This window comes from Crocuta crocuta, unplaced genomic scaffold, assembly GCF_008692635.1.
Source record: "Crocuta crocuta isolate KB4526 unplaced genomic scaffold, BGI_CrCroc_1.0 scaffold10, whole genome shotgun sequence".
NCBI lineage: Eukaryota > Metazoa > Chordata > Mammalia > Carnivora > Hyaenidae > Crocuta > Crocuta crocuta.
The window spans coordinates 4,106,773-4,124,849 of NW_027527551.1; the positions used below are offsets into that span (position 1 = coordinate 4,106,773).

Consider the following 18,077-nt stretch of genomic DNA (forward strand, 5'->3'; position numbering starts at 1 on the left):
ATAGGAGATGAGTATATGCCGAATAGAATGGAGAGATTATCCAACAATTATCAGGCAACCTATTGTGACCTACACATTTTACCCATTTAAGGAAATGGTCCAATTCTGAAATGAGATAGAGGTTTTTGTGGGTGACTTTAAAAATCATTACTCCTGGGGCACCTGGCTGTCTCAGTCAGGAGCATATGGCTCTTGATCTCGAGGCCATGAGTTTGAGCTCCACGTTGGGTGAAGAGACTACTTAAACTTTAAAAATCATTATTCATAATTCTGGAAAAATATGAGATTATTAGCAATAGCTAAATGATAGATGACCATGACTAATGAGGATCCTTTATGAGGATTTAGAGTTGAAAGTAAAATAAGACGTGTTTTCAGAACAGGGAATTCATTCTCATTCTATGTTTGTACTGCAAGCTTAAAGAATAGCAATACGTTTATATTCCACCTGTACCCAAGGATCTTCCAGTATTGCCAAAATAGTAACAGATATATTGTCTGTTACATGAAAAGATTTAATTTTTTCAGTCATTCACACAGGAAAACTACTACCACCAGGATTTTATTTAAAACTCTAACATTCTATGGACTAAAAGAAATCATGAAAAAAACTCCTCAGTGAAGTTTCTTTTAAAATGAAGCTCATTAATATCTGACTCAGCAATGGCTCTAGGGCTTTGCATCTAAAGCAGGGTTGCTTAACCCGAAGTCCCTAGGGAGGATTCTGTGGCTAGGCTAAAGAGTCTAAAATTCCATGAAGTGGCTTATAACAATCTGTCTGTATCTGAATTTTCTGAAGAAACTTTATTGCTTTCATCAGCTTTTAAGGTGTCTAAAACCCCATAAAGTTTAAGAACTCTCATCTAGATATAAGAAAAAGCAGCTGAATAGCACCATGTTTAAACTTTCCCCGTCTCTTCCCATCCAGCTTATTAGAGTCCAAAAAAAAGGAAAATTCAAAATACCACTTTAGGAAATTTCAAAATTCTTCAGCAATTTTTTTCCCCCAGAAGAAAGACAAAGAGGAGCACCTGGGTGACTCCATCAGTTAAGTGTCCAACTCTTAATCTTGGCTCAGGTCATGATCTCATGGTTCATGGGTTCATGATATCAAGTCTCGTGTCTGGGACTCTGCTGGCAGCATGGAAACTGCTTGAGCTTCTCTCTCCCTCTCTCCCTACCCCTGACCCATTTGAGCACACATGTGCTCCCTCTCAAAATAAAATAAACTTAAAAAAAAAAAAGACAAAGGATTAACAGTATTTCAAGGTGTATCATTAAGTTTAGATATTAAGAAACCGTATTTTTTAATCGACTATTATATATGAGGTCTACACAAATGAGGTACTCAATAAATTCTTGTTGAATAAGCAAATACATATAGGAAAGAACACAACTTTATCTATAAACTGCAGCATATATCCAAATTAGCTCTTGAGAAATGAACTTGCCTGTCAAAAGGTAACTCCTGAGCAATTAGGTGCAACTTCTGAATGATGTCTGCTGCCTCCTTTATCTATTCAAAAATAAATGAAAGCAGTAATTACTAAAAAAAAAAAAAAAAACCCTCTACATACCAAATATATTTTTATATTTCAAAAAAGTAATAATCCCCTATGTATGCCAATAGACCCTCACTCCAATAATTATCTTTTAAAATCCATATGAACCGTGTGAGCAACAGAAATACATTTGAGATATCACCAACAAATGAGTCAATAAAACATAAACCTTTGTCTTTCTGGTATTGAAATTTTATGATTTTATAATGCCATAATCCCTGCCCAGTAAAACTTGCAGTTCAAGTTTACTCTGAAAAACTTAAAATCATTGCTTGCTGAAAGCATAAGTGTCTCTTCCGGTTTAAGAACCCAAAAAAGAAGAACAAGATTTATGAAAATAATTCAGATCATATTGCTACATATATCCCACTTTAAGCTGAACTGAATGAATATAACTGAATAAAACAACTACAATAAGTATCATTTAATAAACACATAAATTTATAAAACTTGTTCTAAAAGCAAAGATAGAGTTTAATATGAAGTCTCTTGAATGAAGTGGTATAGAGGTATACTTCTTTAACTGATGGAACTAAAGGACTCAGGCCAAAGGTCTAAAGTTCTTAAAATGCAAATATTTGACCATGTTTACACTAATGTGTAAGAAAACTATACAATATTCACTTTAAGTTTCACTTAAGTACTGAGTTTTGGCACACCTTCAGGAACTGATTTTATGATCACTCACCTTTACACTAAAAAATAAAGAGACTCTTACAAATGAAGCAAGAGCTAAAAACAGTAATATAGATCTTTCTAACCAAACACTCATGTGAAGTCTGGCAAGCAAAGTGGACAACAGCATGGCCAAACAAACTATTGCCAAACAAAAGTGAATACAGCATTTTGATTTTAGTTATCTCTTCTCTCCTCATCAGTATGTCACTGTGATTTTCAGTTATCAAACACTCACTCCATCCAGTAGCACATGTAGCACTGCAATATCACTTTTCACCACGCCATTTAGTTGGACTGGCAGTGTCCATCCTCTTCTCCTCACCAATATCCCCTTCAGAAAAGACCTGCCTGGTCCATTGCCAGTTCTACGTTTCCACCAGGAATTTGCCCTTATTATTTTAAGAGACAGAAGTCCCCATTACGTGCTGTTTGCAAACTTTGCTTAATGTAGAAGGAATATGTCAGTAAATAACACTTGACTTTATTCAATTTCCACAAGTGATTATTTTATAAAAATCATTTAAAGCACAATAGTTCTTAAGGGTATCGCTCAGTTACAGTATACTATAACAGTTAAGTACAGAAGTTGTCAAATCCACCATCTAATAATTTGCCTACATCTAAAGTGAGGTGAGAGGCCACCCACGCCAGCAAACAGTGTTAAAGATAATCAAATCGGGGCGCCTGGGTGGCTCAGTCGGTTGAGCGTCCGACTTCGGCTCAGGTCATGGTCTCACGGTTCGTGGGTACGAGCCCCACATCGGGCTCTGTGCTGACAGCTCAGAGCCTGGAGTCTGTTTCAGATTCTTTGTCTCCCTCTCTCTCTGACCCTCCCTGCTCACGCTGTCTGTCTCTCTCTCTCAAAAATAAATAAAATATTAAAAAAAAAAAGATAATCAAATCATTATTAGGCATTATCTATATGAAGAACAATAAGCTGTGATTCTAGGGAGAAAAACAACTAACATATTTTGTAAGAATTGAGATAAAAGGGAATATATATGGCATGGACAGAAAATGGGTTTTTTAAAGTAAAGTTTAAAAAAATAAAAATGACTGTGGAGCAAGAAGAAGATGTGTTATCTTCTCCCATTCCAATTCCTTCTGCACTCACTCACATCTCCCTAGCTGTGGGTGATTTGCCTTTTCTTTCCATTGGGAAGGGAGAGCTGGCAAGAATGCAGAAAATGAGATAGCTACAAGTTTATCTGATAATTAGCAATCTAATACCAAATATAAGTTCTTAAGTGGAGTTAACTGTGATAATACCAAGCCAAAAATGATTTCACAATTAGCAAACAGTAACCCCAAACTTATGGAAGACATGGAGAGAAAAACAAGATTAGAGAAAAAAGGAATAAAATATAAAAGAACCACAAAGATGGAAAACAACAGAAAATAGAGGACACTAAAGCAGAGGAATGGACTTAAAAATTATTAGTCTAAAAAAACAAGAACAAAAAACTGTTAGTCTATACTTGTACCCCAAAAATTAAAGATAAATGAGTGAACAAGTGAATGAATTAGTAATATGAAGAATTTTTCTTTCAATTAAAACATAAAGAGATAATACGAAGAACTACATAATGACCTGAGGATAATTTAAATGTTTAAATAAACATATACAGAACTTAATTTCATGATGTAAAACATTACAAGCAATACAAATCAGATTAAAAATATGTATGATCGGTCAATTCTGAAATATTTTTTTCTCTTGATTCTAAATGGTTGCTTTGAGCTGTATTCAAATAAACAAGCCAATTCACATTGGGCAAAATATCTGCATTTGGTTTATAACAGCATAAACAGATTACACAATCCAACAGGTATAATAGAAGCTAATCCAAGTTATAAAATTCAATCTATATACAATTTTTCATGTATAAAACATACGTATAATATGCGTAAATATGTACTTTTATATTATAACTATATGTTTATATTTAAGAAAAAAAAATAGGGGCGCCTGGGTGGCTCAGTAAGTTAAGCGTCCGACTTCAGCTCAGGTCATGATCTCATGGTTCGTGGGTTTGGGCCCCGTGTCGGGCTCTGTGCTGACAGCTAGCTCAGAGCCTGGAGCCTGCTTCAGGTTCTGTGTCTCCCTCTCTCTCTGACCCTCCCCTGCTCGTGCTGTCTCTCTCTCTCTCTCTCAGAAATAAATAAAACATTAAAAATAAATTTAAAAAAAAGAAACAAAATGAAAGCATTCCATAAACTATCCTGAAAAACAGTTCATTGCTCAAGCTTTAAGGTGTGTGTCTGAGTGTGTATATATTTACTTTTATACTTAAAAATCACATAAATGTAACAAAAGCTAGATATTGCCACTGTCTTACAAGTGTTTAAGCATGACAACATTCTTAACGTAATCTTGTCAATTCTACCTTTATACAATAAGTGTAATTTCTTAAACTCATTATTTAAAATATTGTCTTTTCTAGGGGCGCCTGGGTGGCTTAGTCGGTTAAGCGTCCGACTTTCGCTTAGGTCATGATCTCGCGGTTCGTGGGTTCGAGCCCCGCGTCGGGCTCTGTGCTGACAGCCAGCTCAGAGCCTGGAGCCTGTTTCAGTCTGTGACTCCCTCTCTCTCTGACCCTCCCCTGCTCACGCTGTCTCTCTCCTAGAAATAAATAAAACCTTAAAAAAAAAAATATTGTCTTTTCTTTAGAGGAATTGTGTATAATATGTAACCGTTTTTTCAAAGATCTCTAAAAATTGTAAATTCTGTAAGCCTATATAGTTCCTACTCGCAAAAAAGTGTTGCTTAATTCTAAGTAAACTTCAACAATACTTAGCTTTTAACATTCTGCCATCATAAATATCTCCCATGGAGTAAACTTGGAATAATGCAGGAAGAGAGGATTCAATATATTAGCAGACAATGTTACCTTGTGCATAGACTATCTATAAGAATGTTTATTTCTTCATGCATTTTGATTTCTTCTCCCTCAGGGTGAAGAAAATCAGCTAAATAACCTTCTTTCAAGACTGCAGAACACTGAATACTATGTACCCTCAGACTAGTGCCATGAAAAGGATTAACATAAACAATTCAGATTTTTCAATTCTCTTTGGTCCAAACTAGAGCTCTTTATTCAAGTAACAGAAACCAGAAACTCTGAATTCCTTGTGCAGAAAGATATGTCAACTTATCAACGATTTAGGTTATACCACCTCCTAAACCCAATGGAATATAACTATTAAATTCTGTTAATGTTAAAAGTCAATTAGGAAATAGGAAACAGGCCTATTAACATCGTTACCTCAGCATTTCCAAACTATACATAATTTTATAAACAAAAATACCAAGACAATCCTCCCAATTAAAAATCTGAATATACATACTTCATCAGGAATCTGCAGGCAAGTATACCAATACACATTTCAGAACAATACAAAGTTTCAATAAATCAGCTACTCAGTGATTTGAAAGTAATAATCAGGGCACTGTTGTTAATGATGCAGTTTGCTTTTATCCCTCTGATAGTGCTCACCTTTTCAGAATTTGTAAAAACATCAGATTTCAATTCTCCATCTAGAAATTCATTAAAATATTTCATCAATTTCTGAGCCTCTACTGCCCGTTGTCTAGGTGTGTTTACCCCTTCCAACTGGTCTCCAAGGTGACAGACCTTGGTTGCTACATAGCTGATATGCTCATCTAGTTCTTGGAAATGTTGGAAGGCAACCTAGGAAAAATGTGTACAAGCATAAAATATGATAAGAAAAGCCAGTTTTTTTAAGTTCATTCATATCAGAACTAGACCACCAATTTCATCCCTACTCTCTAACTTAGGTAACTAAAGATAACATACAAGTTTTATAGGAGGTAAACTACAAAAAACACTTATGCCCATTAGCAGTATTACATGATCTCAAAGCTTTTTAACAAACTTGTACACTTTTATACCTTTATTAAAACAACATTTTATCACAAACATTTGTTTAGAAACAAAACAGTATCCTTTAATAACATTTCCCAGTACCATTTAGTCCTAAAAAATGATTCTGAAAACAATGAACTAAGTACAAAGGAACTTGTGACCTGGACAGTTTGCTTGCTATTACATGGAGTCAAAAATATGTCAGAAGCAAAAACACTAATTAAAAATAGAATATTGGGGCACCGGGGTGGCTCATTTGGTTAAGTGTCCAACTCTTGATTTTGGCTCTGGTCATGATCTCACGGTTTGTGTGATTGAGGCCTATGTTTGGTTCTGCACTGACAACACAGAGCCTGTTTATGATTCTCTCTCTCTCTCTCTCTCTGCCCCTCCACTGCTCGTGCTTTTTCTCTCTCAAAATAGAGTATTTAACATTTATTTTAAATATTTGATTGAAGAGCAATGCCAGTATTAGAAACAAGGTAAGATGGTTCTTGCTCAGTTTTGAAAACAGAAAAGGCTATAACAATTATTTAAATGAAGTAAAAGTACAACACTTCCTAACATATTCTTCCTCTTTTCCCAGAGTAGAGAGATGGTCCTGTGGTATATAAAAATTCTATACAATGAATGCTGCAGGGTCACCAGTAACAAAATTGCTAATAATTCAGAATGACACTATTGTTCTAACTTTAAGTAAAGATGGGGGGAGAGCAGCAAACATTCACTAAGGACTTCTGGGCCAGACACTGTTCTAAGCATATTATATGTATTAACTTATTTAATCTTTATATCACCCTATTTTTATAGATGAAAAGAACTGAGGCACAGGGATGGTAAGTTGCAGGTAAGCAGCAGAACAGACTATCTCCAGAGCTTGTTAGATTAACTATTAATACTTTTTTAAAAATTTATTTTATTAATGTTTATTATTTATTTATTTTTGAGAGACAGAATGAAAGTGGGGGAGGGGCATAGAGAGATGGAGACACAGAATCTGAAGAAGGCTCCAGGCTCTGAGCTGTCAGCACAGAGCCGAATGCGGGGCTTGAACACACGGACCACGAGATCTTGACCTGAGCCGAAGTCGGATGCTTAACTGACTGAGCCACCCAGGCACTCCTAACTATTTATACCATTATTATTAGCAAGAGAAAACAGCATTAGAAGTATGTGGCATCTATCACTTTGATTACGTAAAAACACATCCTCTATCTTATGTAAATTACTGACTTTATTAAATGTGCTCTCACAGCCATATGCTTAAATGAAGGAATCTAACTAAATAAAATCTCAGTAGAAATCAGTTTGCTATCCCTAACACTAAAGAACCAACAGCTCCTGGGAGGCAGCAATGCTATACAATGCTCCATGAACTACACTTATAAAGGGCAATCAAGTTCCAGATCAGGCTCATGATGTAAAAGGGGTTCACAGATTCCAGATTCAGTTTAGGACCTAAGAATGGCTAAGAAATTTGGCCTACTTACCCCAGGGCCAGGTTACGATTTGATTTTACTTCAAAATGGATTGAGGAAGAGTACTGCATTCACTTTCCCCATTGTTATACTACAATTCTCATGGGGTCACATACTCCATGACTTCTGTAAAACTTCCCAGATCCGGGAAAAAGGTGATCCAGGCAATACTGTTCTATTACTTTTTTTTATGCTTAAATAAGAATGCAAACAACTACCTAAAAATCCAAACTAATCATGAGCCCCTAAAAATGCAAGTCAGCTAAAGTGTCATTCTTCAAAGAATGCACTGTGACTGTACTGGATACCACTCCAACCTAGGAGGGAATACTGTGATCTCAAACCACGGATCACCAGCAAGTCTGTGCTAAGAGTGCCTCATAACAATTCATTGACATTTTTCCTCAGGGATGGGAACAGTTGAGAGAAACCTCAATGGTTACTATTATCTGACTAAAGTTCTTTAAGAACTTAATAGTGGAAGGGAATAAAAATATTATAATCTGCATAAACTACTCATTGTTAGTTGGTGTTTACCTGATTGCTTTTCTGGAGCTCTTGTACCTTCTTGGCAAATTCCTTGGCTTCTTTCTGACACTGCTGCTCTAGTTTCTCTACTTTCCTTTGAATCCTTTCATCCATTATCTGGAGTTCTTGAATATGATTTACAAATTCTTCTAATAACCTAATAGAGGAAGTATGTATCAATCCATCTATGATTAACCATTAGGAACTGACCAATTCACCCATAACAAAATATTAATAAGCATTTCTTGAGGTAGGTTAATTTTCTCTGTAGCATCTTAGGAGTTATCTTTAACATGAATGAAAACCTCACTCAGAATCTCTGCCAGAATAGAAACCAATTTTATAGAAAACAGAAAGATAAAGGTTCTATATAAAAATAATATTGTGCATTCCAGGGAACAATGACTTTCTGTTCCTCTGATTTATAACTATACTTAAAACAACATATTCAACGGTTTTATTTTAGAGGTAGAACCAACCTTTTCTAATTTATTACTAATTGAAGAAAATATTAAATTCTTATAACACAGTAAAATTCCTTCCCTCATCTAGTTAAAGTCCTTCTCTAAAATAAAAGAAATAAAAGAAAATAAATCAATCCCTGAATTATAATGCTTGTGTATTTATTGTTCAACTGTTAACTAAAATCCCTTTGTATAAACATTGAAAGGAATTTCAATAGTCATCTCTATTCCAAATACAAACTTGTACGAGATTGGATCTGTGGGGAAAAAACCATTTTTACTTCACCTTTTGGGATCAAAAGCTTCAGGTCCCCCTCTAGAGCCTCCTCCTGGGGTTCTCCACACAAGTCGTTCAATATACTCATCTGCCACAAAAGGCTCCTAGTATACAAAAGAAATGTTCTTTTAAAAAGTTTCAGAGAAGATAACAATGCTACATGCAAAAATGAAACAGGTTCTACTACATGAGAACTTAAAATAGAATTAAATTACCATTTAAATACATCTGCATTAGTAAAACGTACAAGGCTTTTTCAATTAAAAAATCAGATTAATAAAAATTAGGGTATTAAAATATTAGAACAATATCATGACTGGTGAGAACATCCCAATGGAAAAATGAGCAAAGGACATAATTTATGGAAGAAATACAAGAACCATGAAAATATATGTGGCTTCACTAGTAATCAAATGAGGTCAAATTATCACTTTTGATTTTAACTTCACAAACTGGCAAAGTGAGTATTTTTGTTTTTTCATAATTATAATATGCAATACAGGGGAGGGTAAATTGAAATTCACACCCTCATCTAACAGGTACAATATTTCTGGAGGACAATAAATAATGATTTAGTAACATAAACAGTATTACAAATGCTCCTATCCTTTAACCCATAATCCTACTTTTAAAAGCAGATATGAACACAAAATTTTTTGCAGAATGTTCACTGAGTATCATGTATAATACTGAAAAAATGTTCATATAAATACTTATTAATAAAATCATTATTGAAAACTTAATGAGAAACTTCCAGGATGAAAACTATGTTCCTATTAAAATCATGCAATGAGAAAAAAAGTTCATATACAATATTAATGGAAAAAGCAGGATACAAAATTTTCTAAATTTTATCAGAAAAAAAGAATTATGAAAAAAAAGATTAGAGCAGATGATCCAATCAAGAAAATAAACATTCAAATGTTCACCATTAGCAGCTGACAATGAATTTTTTAGATTAATACACACTAGTTTACATATTTTTCATACTATCTTCTTTCACATAAATGAGTATCTTGTATTGCCTCCCACTTAGCATGTAACTTAGACTGGTACCATTTGCTGGTGATTCCAGTTTGAATTCTTATATCTACAAAATTTTCTATTTGTTAATGATATCTTAAAAACATATTATCATTGATAAACATTCATTAAACAATAAAATTTAAACAATAAAGTTGCCAAGCACTCTGTTAGGCTTTGGAATAAAAAGATGTATTAAAAACCTCAACCTCAGGAAACTCACAACCTGAAAGAGAAGAAATTATAAAGAATGCGAAAGCATGTGATAAGTAAAAGTAAGAATGTGTGCACAGAGGCAAACCATGAGAGACTCTTGAATGCTGACAAAAACTGAGGACTGATGGATGTGGGGAGGGGGAGGTGGGATGGGCATGGAGGAGGGCACTTGGGATGAGCACTCAGTGTTATGTGGAAACCAATTTGACAATAAACTATTTGTAAAAAAAAAAAAAAAAAAGAATGTGTGCACAAACTTTAATATTAACACTGCCGAGTAAGTTATTACCTCAACAGGTAGCTGGGCAAAAGAAACGGATATTTATTAATTCAGCAAATTTTGCTGAGAAACTGCTATGTGCTGGGCACAAAGGTAGGTACTAAGAATATAGATCTTAATTCAATAGACATTTCCTCATAGAAATGATTTTCTAGGAAAGGATGCCAACATTAAACAATTACAGAAATAACTAGTTACAACTGTGATAAATCTAAGGAGAAAAAAAGTCCTGGATCTAAAACTATATAAGGACAGAGATGACAGGAAGACAGTAAGGGATAGAAGACTGATAAGACACAGGAATTACAACTGGTAAACTTTCTGAGAACTTAAGTTGAAACCAGAAGAAAGAAGAAAAATCAGCCAGACAAAAATGGAACAAATATTTTTTCCACATCATTAGGGAAAAAGAAGACAGATCTTAACCTAGTTGTGGGACTGAGAAGATAGACAGATCACAGATGGATCACGTAAACAGTTTACATGGATTACCTCATTTACTACTCTCTTCATAAGACCTGGAAGGGAGGTCTTATTTAATCCCCACTTTATAATGAGGAAGTTGAGAGTAAGAGAGGTTAATTCAAGACAACACAAGCTGAGCTGAGATTTATCTATTACTAGGTAAAACTGAATGGCAAATTTGGGAAACTACAAGTAGCTCCTTGTACCTAAAGTTAGGTGGTAAGGGTAACAGGTGAAGCTAAAAAGGAGAAAATTATTACATGATGGTGCGTGCGCACACATACACACGACACACACACACACACACACACCACTGATCATGTCTTTTAAAATTTATACTTAAATTTATAAACATTCTAATTGTATGACCCGTCAATAATGCAAACTAATAATTTTCTCAGAAAACTGATAAACTGTCACATGCCTATCTATACATAAGATCCAATATCCACTTTCAAACTGGATATTTTATAAGAAAACCATATAGCCTTTATGACCATTAATATCAGAGACTGCTAAAAAAAAAAAAAAAAAAGGTAAACACTAAGCAGTAAGACCACAAAACAATATTACTGGGCATTAAAAAAATTGAAGACTTTTTATATTTTACCTATAAAAGGCTCTTTTATAGTAGTCAAATAACTGAAAAACAGCAGTCATATTAATCCATTTTCTCTTGTAAGATTTCCATTATAGGAAAGCTATTTGATACAACGAAGGCATAGAAAGCAAAGCATATTGTTAGCTACTTAAAAAAAAAAAAACAAAAAACAGTTCATCCATGTGCTGATATGTTCGAGAATTAAATCCTAATGATGAATTAGATATCCTGCAAAGGAAAAATTTTGACCCTCTGAAATACAGTACATGAGGGCAAGGGGAATACTCAAAAGTTTGAGGTCTATTGTATACAGAGTCCTAGCTGATACCGATACTTGATGGACTCTAAGCATCATCGACTCAGGAGAGTGAGGATATATGAGAGCCAAGATCCAGCTCGTCACTGATCCAACGGGTCCATTAGCCCAACTACTGGCCATTTCCCCAGTCTGCAAACATGTAAGAGGGACAGACATACTTGATGGCTGACATAACTCCTGCAGTGGGTCCTTGGTCTATATAAGAGCTTTCATAGCAGGTAAGTCCAAGAACTCTCTGAAATTGCCCCTCTATACTCAATGTAGTAAATCATGTGGGATGGCAAAATTTAGTGACATTCTTAAAGCTCTAAGTCAAGGATCAGCTAATTTTTTTTCTTAAAAAAGCCAGACAGTAAGTATTTTACAATCTTTCTTACAACCATTCAATTCTGTAGCCATAGTACAAATGTAACCAGAGACAATACATAAACAAATGGGCATGGTTGTGCACCAATCAAACTTTAAAAACAGGTATCTATCACAGCGGCTATTTGTTTGCCAACCCCTTATCTAAAGGATGCTTGGGCAATATTCCCCATAATTTTCTAATTTAGTTCATCAGTCTGGGTTTACAGAAACCAGATAAATCCTGAAAGGTGTTTATCTCAAAATCAACCAAAAAGTACCCATTACATCTGTCATGCCAGATATGGTTTCTCCAAGCCTCAGGGTATATAGCCAATGATTTGGCAAATACATTATTTTCTATCCCTGTTTAAAAAAAAAAAAACAAAAAAACAAACAAAAAAAAGAGGATCAGTTTACAGTCACATAGAACTGACAATGGTATACATTTACAGCTTTGCTTCAAGACATGATCTGTACCACATGGACATTCTACAGAACATCTTACTGATCAATCATGCATAACTGACATCATTGGAGGAGTCTTGGAGGATACATGTACTCACATATATACCATACAAAGATTCAAGGGCACACTGATTCACTACATTTTTAAAAAAAAATTTTAAATGTTTTATTTATTTCTGAGAGAGAGAAAGAGGCAGCGTGAGCAGGGGGGGGTCAGAGAGAGAGGGAGATACAGAATCCGAAGCAGGCTCCAGGCTCTGAGCACAGAGCCCAACGCAGGGCTCGAACCCCACGAACCATGAGATCATGACCTGAGCCGAAGTCGGACACTCAACCGACTGAGCCACCCAGGTGCCCCTGATTCACTAAATTTTTCAGGCAGTCAGGGGCCTGCCAGGACATCTCACCCAAAGTAAAGGACAATTATTGTACCTTGCACCTCCCACCACAACGAAGGACACACAATACCTGACAGGACTTTCCAGGTTCTGTACAGAGCACACATGCTCTGGCACATATACCAAGTGACACAAAAGCAGGAAAGGACTCTGCAGAAGTGGGGGCCATACAACCAACCCTGTTGTCTGGGCCATACAACTTTGCAGACCCTATGGTATTAAAAGAATCAGTGCTTAATAAAGTATTAAAGGTATCAATATTGGGAAACGACATCATGTGGAGTTGTGGCAAACCTCAGGGAATAATCATAACACAAACTGCTACATAATAAAGCAAGATCATGCCATCTACAGCAGAGAATTACACACCTTTTGAGAAATAAATCCTAGTGTTACTAGACCCTGATAGAGACAGCACACCTAACAGAGCAGGGAGTGAACATGAATCCAGAACTACATAGCATGAGCTGGGTTCTAAAAGACTCACCACGATACTATGTCAAGTGAACTGAGAAACTATTCAACTTAAGATGTATGTGGTAGACCCAGAACGAAACATGAACAGGACCAGAAAGCAAACTGCACAAGCAGGAAACCCAAACTCCTTCTACCGTTATTGTGCTAGCTCCTCTCCTTCAATTTACATGTATAGCCTCATGAGGCACCTCTTATAACCTGCTGATGGAGAAGGAAACAGCCTTGGAGAGTTGGCTAGGCATGTAGGTGCCAACTAAAAATGGATAGCAGCTGCAATGAAAACTTCATTCAGGGGAGGCCTTAAAATTCAGTGGCAAGAAAAAATCCTCTCAATAGGCAACATTTGGTAAATACAACTGGCCATCATCCTAGGTAGATGGAGAACTGACCTTAGGTTAGAATATATATGGACTCACAGATAATGGCAAAGGGCCTGGCTATGAGAGGACAAAGACTGGAAGACTGAAGATGGAAGAATGTAGTATAGAGGCATGTGCATGGATACATGAAAGTGGGCACAGAGTGTGAAGATCATTGTATCACATGTTAACATCCACCAGCAGACATCCATCATGGAAGGTGAATCAAACAATCATGCAGACAAAATGATTCTGTCAGTTGACATCAGCCAGCCTTTGGCCAGCACTGGCACACTGGGGGGACATGAACAGAAAGATCACAGTACAAAGACAACATGGCCCCAACAGCATGAGGTCCTACTTACCGAGACTGATCCAGGTACTGTCAAAGCTGAATTTCTAGCCTAACAGTGTCGGAAACCAACTCTGAGCCCCTGAAATAACCCCATCCTTCAAGAAGACTACTAATCAACCACGTGGTGGCAAGCTGATTACTTGGTTCCTTTCCATTTTGGATGAGTAATTCATTCTGACAAGAATAAAAACATTCAAGATGGGTCTCGCTCTCCTCAGAGGGAGTGTTTGTTCCTGTGGCACTGGATCCCACATATCACAACAGAGCAAAAGACCTATTTTACAGCAAACGAGGGAACCATGGATCCACTGGTCATCTTACAAACCACACCACCCAGAAGCTGCCAGTCTAATAGGGCCCTGGAACAGTCTGCTGAAGGCATAGCTGAAGTGCCAGTTCAGAGACAACAACTCAATAAAGATGGAGCACTCTTCTTCAAGATGCAGTATATATTCTGAATTTAAAACCTTTATATGAGGGGTGCCTGGGTGGCTCAGTTAAGCATCCAACTCTTGATCTCTGCTAGGTCATGATCTCACGGTTCATGAGTTCGACACTCATGTCAGGCTCTGTGCTGATTATGTAGAGCCTGCTTGGAATTCTCTCCCTCTCTCTTTGCCCACTTGTGCACTCATGCACTCTCTCTCTTCCAAAATAAATAAATAAACTTAAAAAAAAAAAACAAAACCTTTATATGATGCTGTGTTCCCACAGGAAAAACAGGAGTCTGAGAACAAAGTATAAAAGCAGAAGTGGTCCTGATTATAATGACTCTCAATTTGTGCTCGCTATTCCCACAATTCTGGAGTCTACAGGGTTAGAAGTCTTGATCTCCAAAGGCAAAGATTTCTTTGCCTGGGAATATAGTAAGAGCCCCATTAAACTATAGCTACAAGTGCTGCCTGGGCACTCTGACTGCTTATATCCAGAGGATAAAAGGCAAGAAGAAGAGTGACCATCTTGGCAGAGGCTATGGATTCTGATCACCAGGAGGCAGGGCTGCTATTACATAATAGGTGCAAGAACAATATTTGTGACACACAGATATCTTCATGGAGATCTCTTGGTACTCCCTTGACCAATTCTCAAAGTAGACAAACAAGTGTAGCAACCCTGGCCTAAGATGGGTATGGTAACCAGTTAAGTCACCAAGAGTAGTGGAGGCACTAGCTGAAAGGGGGTATTAAAATGGAGAACAGAGAAGGGACACATAGAGAACTGAGTATCAGTTGCAACTGGAAACCAGTCACACTAGTGGGAACCACAGTTCATCCCACTAATCTTCTAATTTTTTTCCCGACTGGAATGCCAAAAGAGCTGCTCCCCAAATGTGTATGAAAAAGTGGAGTCTAGTGGCAGAGGAGTGATCTGTGGTGGACACACTGACATACAAATTTCCCTTCAAGAAGGGACTTGTTCTAGCTCCTAGCAGTGCTGTGCTGTCAGTAGAGAGCCTTCAGCTGGCAGTATTTTCAGGGATCACCTCAACTGCAGAGAACCAATTCATTCAATATCATACCTTTCCCAGTGTGGTTAGGACAATTTTGTCAGATACGGACAATTTTGGTCTAAAGCAGGACAACTCCGACAGTTCATTTTTGTTTCAGAACTCAGGCCAGGGGCCAAAAACACTCTTATTGGGCCAGCACTGGAACTCTTTCTCCATGCGCCCAATCTTGCATCCTTTACCTTGCTTCTTCACAGATATTCATCCCAAGGGTACCTCCTAATAAATATTCTGCACACTAAACTCTGTCTCAAAGTCTGCTTCTCAGAGAATTCAACCTGGAACACTGTAGTAGTCCAATGGAGAGATGATGATAATAGCTCAAACAGAAGTGACAGTGGTGAAGGTGCTAAGGAATGATCAGGTTCGTGACATTTTAAAGGATGTATTCAAACAACGTGCTGGATTGAATGTGGAAACAAATTTAAAAAGGACATCATGATTATTCACGGAGGAATGCAGCCTGAACAACTGTGTGAATGGTGGGTGATGTCATTTACTAAGACTGGAAAGAGATGGAAGAGGGAGTGAGGAAATGAGTTCTGTTGCAGATGCCTGTTATATTTGCACTTACTGTTAGATATACAGTAAGTCCAAATATAGAACACATGATTAGAAAAATAAGTTTGTATTATAGGGAAGAAACTAGAGCTAGATATAAAATTAGAGTTATTTAAAATCTCAGAACTAGATGAAATTTAGGAAGGAGAAGAGGATGCCAACAACATTCAGAGACAGATGAAGGGAAAGATCTAACAAAAGGGACAAAGTAGGAGGAACTAGAGAAGGAGAAGGAAGACTCAGGAGTGAAGAGTATCCTGGAAGCAAAGGCAAGTTTTATCTCAGAGGCAAAGTATCACTAGAGTTTTAAGATACATCAGCTACCGCTCCAATGGAAGTTCCAAAAAAGCAAAAAGCAAAACCAAACAAAACCTTTTCTGCTTATAAAACCAAATGAATCCCAATAACTTGCTAATACTTTATCTTGCTGCAAAGGCATCTGCAAATAAGATAGCCAAATTAACAGATTCTAAGACCTCCAAATGACCAAGTCATCCCAAAGGATTCTCAAAAACACAGTAAATAATCCCCCCAAAACCTTTTAGAATTTCACAAACCTAGCAAACCTACCTTCTATTTCACTATAGTAACTAAAAGCAAAAATTGTCCCAACAAAAACAAAAAGCTAAGAAGTATGCACTACCGGCTAAAGGGCTATTATATTAAATTCAACTTTACATAATTCATTATTGTGTTGGTCTTCTTTTTTTTTTTTTTTTTTTTTTTTTTTTACAAATGCTACCAATTGTAAGAAAGACATGGAGTTTGTGGTTATTTCTATTAAACACTAAGACATCAAGCCCTTGGACAGGAACATAAATCCCAAATTTAACATTTTTTGAGAAAACTGAACTTTTCTATTTTCTTACAGCATCCTTTCCCAAAACAGATCCAATACAATGTGTTGCAATCAACCACAAAGTCAAAGAAACTGTAACATTTTGCCCTAGCCTAGGTAAAAAAAAAAAAAAATTAATTAGTTAAAAAATACGGCTCAAAGGATTTCAGAAGTATTTCTGTATCCTATTTAGCCAACAAATCCATGGGTTCAAGTACTACCTACAAGGTATTTTTCTTAAATTTATTGTGCATACCATGCCAAACTAATCCTTAAAACACTGTCTTCTGGGGCACCTGGGTGGCTCAGTTGGTTAGGCATCCAACTTCAGTTCAGGTCATAATCTCGTGGTTGACGAGTTCAAGCCCCGAGTGAGGCTCTGTGCTGACAGCTCAGAGCCTGAAGCCTGCTTTGGATTCTGTGTCTCCCTGATCTCTGCCCCTCCCCTGCTCATATTCTCTATCTCTCAAAATTAAAAAAAAAAAAAGGCACTGCTTTTTTATTCAGAAACTTCCCTATGCAATTCCTAAACTATTCAAGTTCACGCTCTTCTATCTACCCTTTAAGAGTCTTAACTTACATTTCCTACCCAATTTCTTTGCTCCCCAAAATGAACAGCCACACTAGCATCAGCCTATTTCAGCTTCCTTACATGTGGCCAGGTAACTCATCCCACAAGGCCACTCTCTCCTCCAACAATTTAAACACCTTTATAGAATTACTCAAAGTCTGGCTCAACTCCCATTTCTTCCTTGAAGAGTTCCTTCCCTACATGACCTCCACTGATTTCTTCACTCTTTAAACCCCTAAGAGGCTTAGAAATTCAAACCTCAACACAGAATATACTATCATTTATTGTTTTACAATAACTTTTGTAAGTTTCACTCTTCTCCACACTTAAATTGAAAGCAGAGGCAGCATCTGTCACACATTTCTTGCTTTCCAACTGTGGTCAATAGAATAATGTTGAGCACCACAGATGCATAATAAA

The 18,077-nt window shown here is 36.6% G+C and overlaps 1 protein-coding gene across 1 annotated transcript in view; it reads right to left on the reverse strand.

Moving 5' to 3' along the window:
• Positions 1-18,077, reverse strand: part of EXOC5 (exocyst complex component 5) — a 44,107-nt gene that overhangs the window by 24,835 nt on the left and 1,195 nt on the right. The window contains exons 2-5 of the mRNA XM_077768520.1: positions 8,884-8,978; positions 8,143-8,290; positions 5,738-5,932; positions 1,452-1,516 (exon numbers count right to left, since the gene is read on the reverse strand). Coding sequence (XP_077624646.1) covers positions 1,452-1,516; positions 5,738-5,932; positions 8,143-8,247 — 365 coding nt within the window. The 5' untranslated portion in view covers positions 8,248-8,290; positions 8,884-8,978. The remainder of the gene's footprint in view (positions 1-1,451; positions 1,517-5,737; positions 5,933-8,142; positions 8,291-8,883; positions 8,979-18,077) is intronic.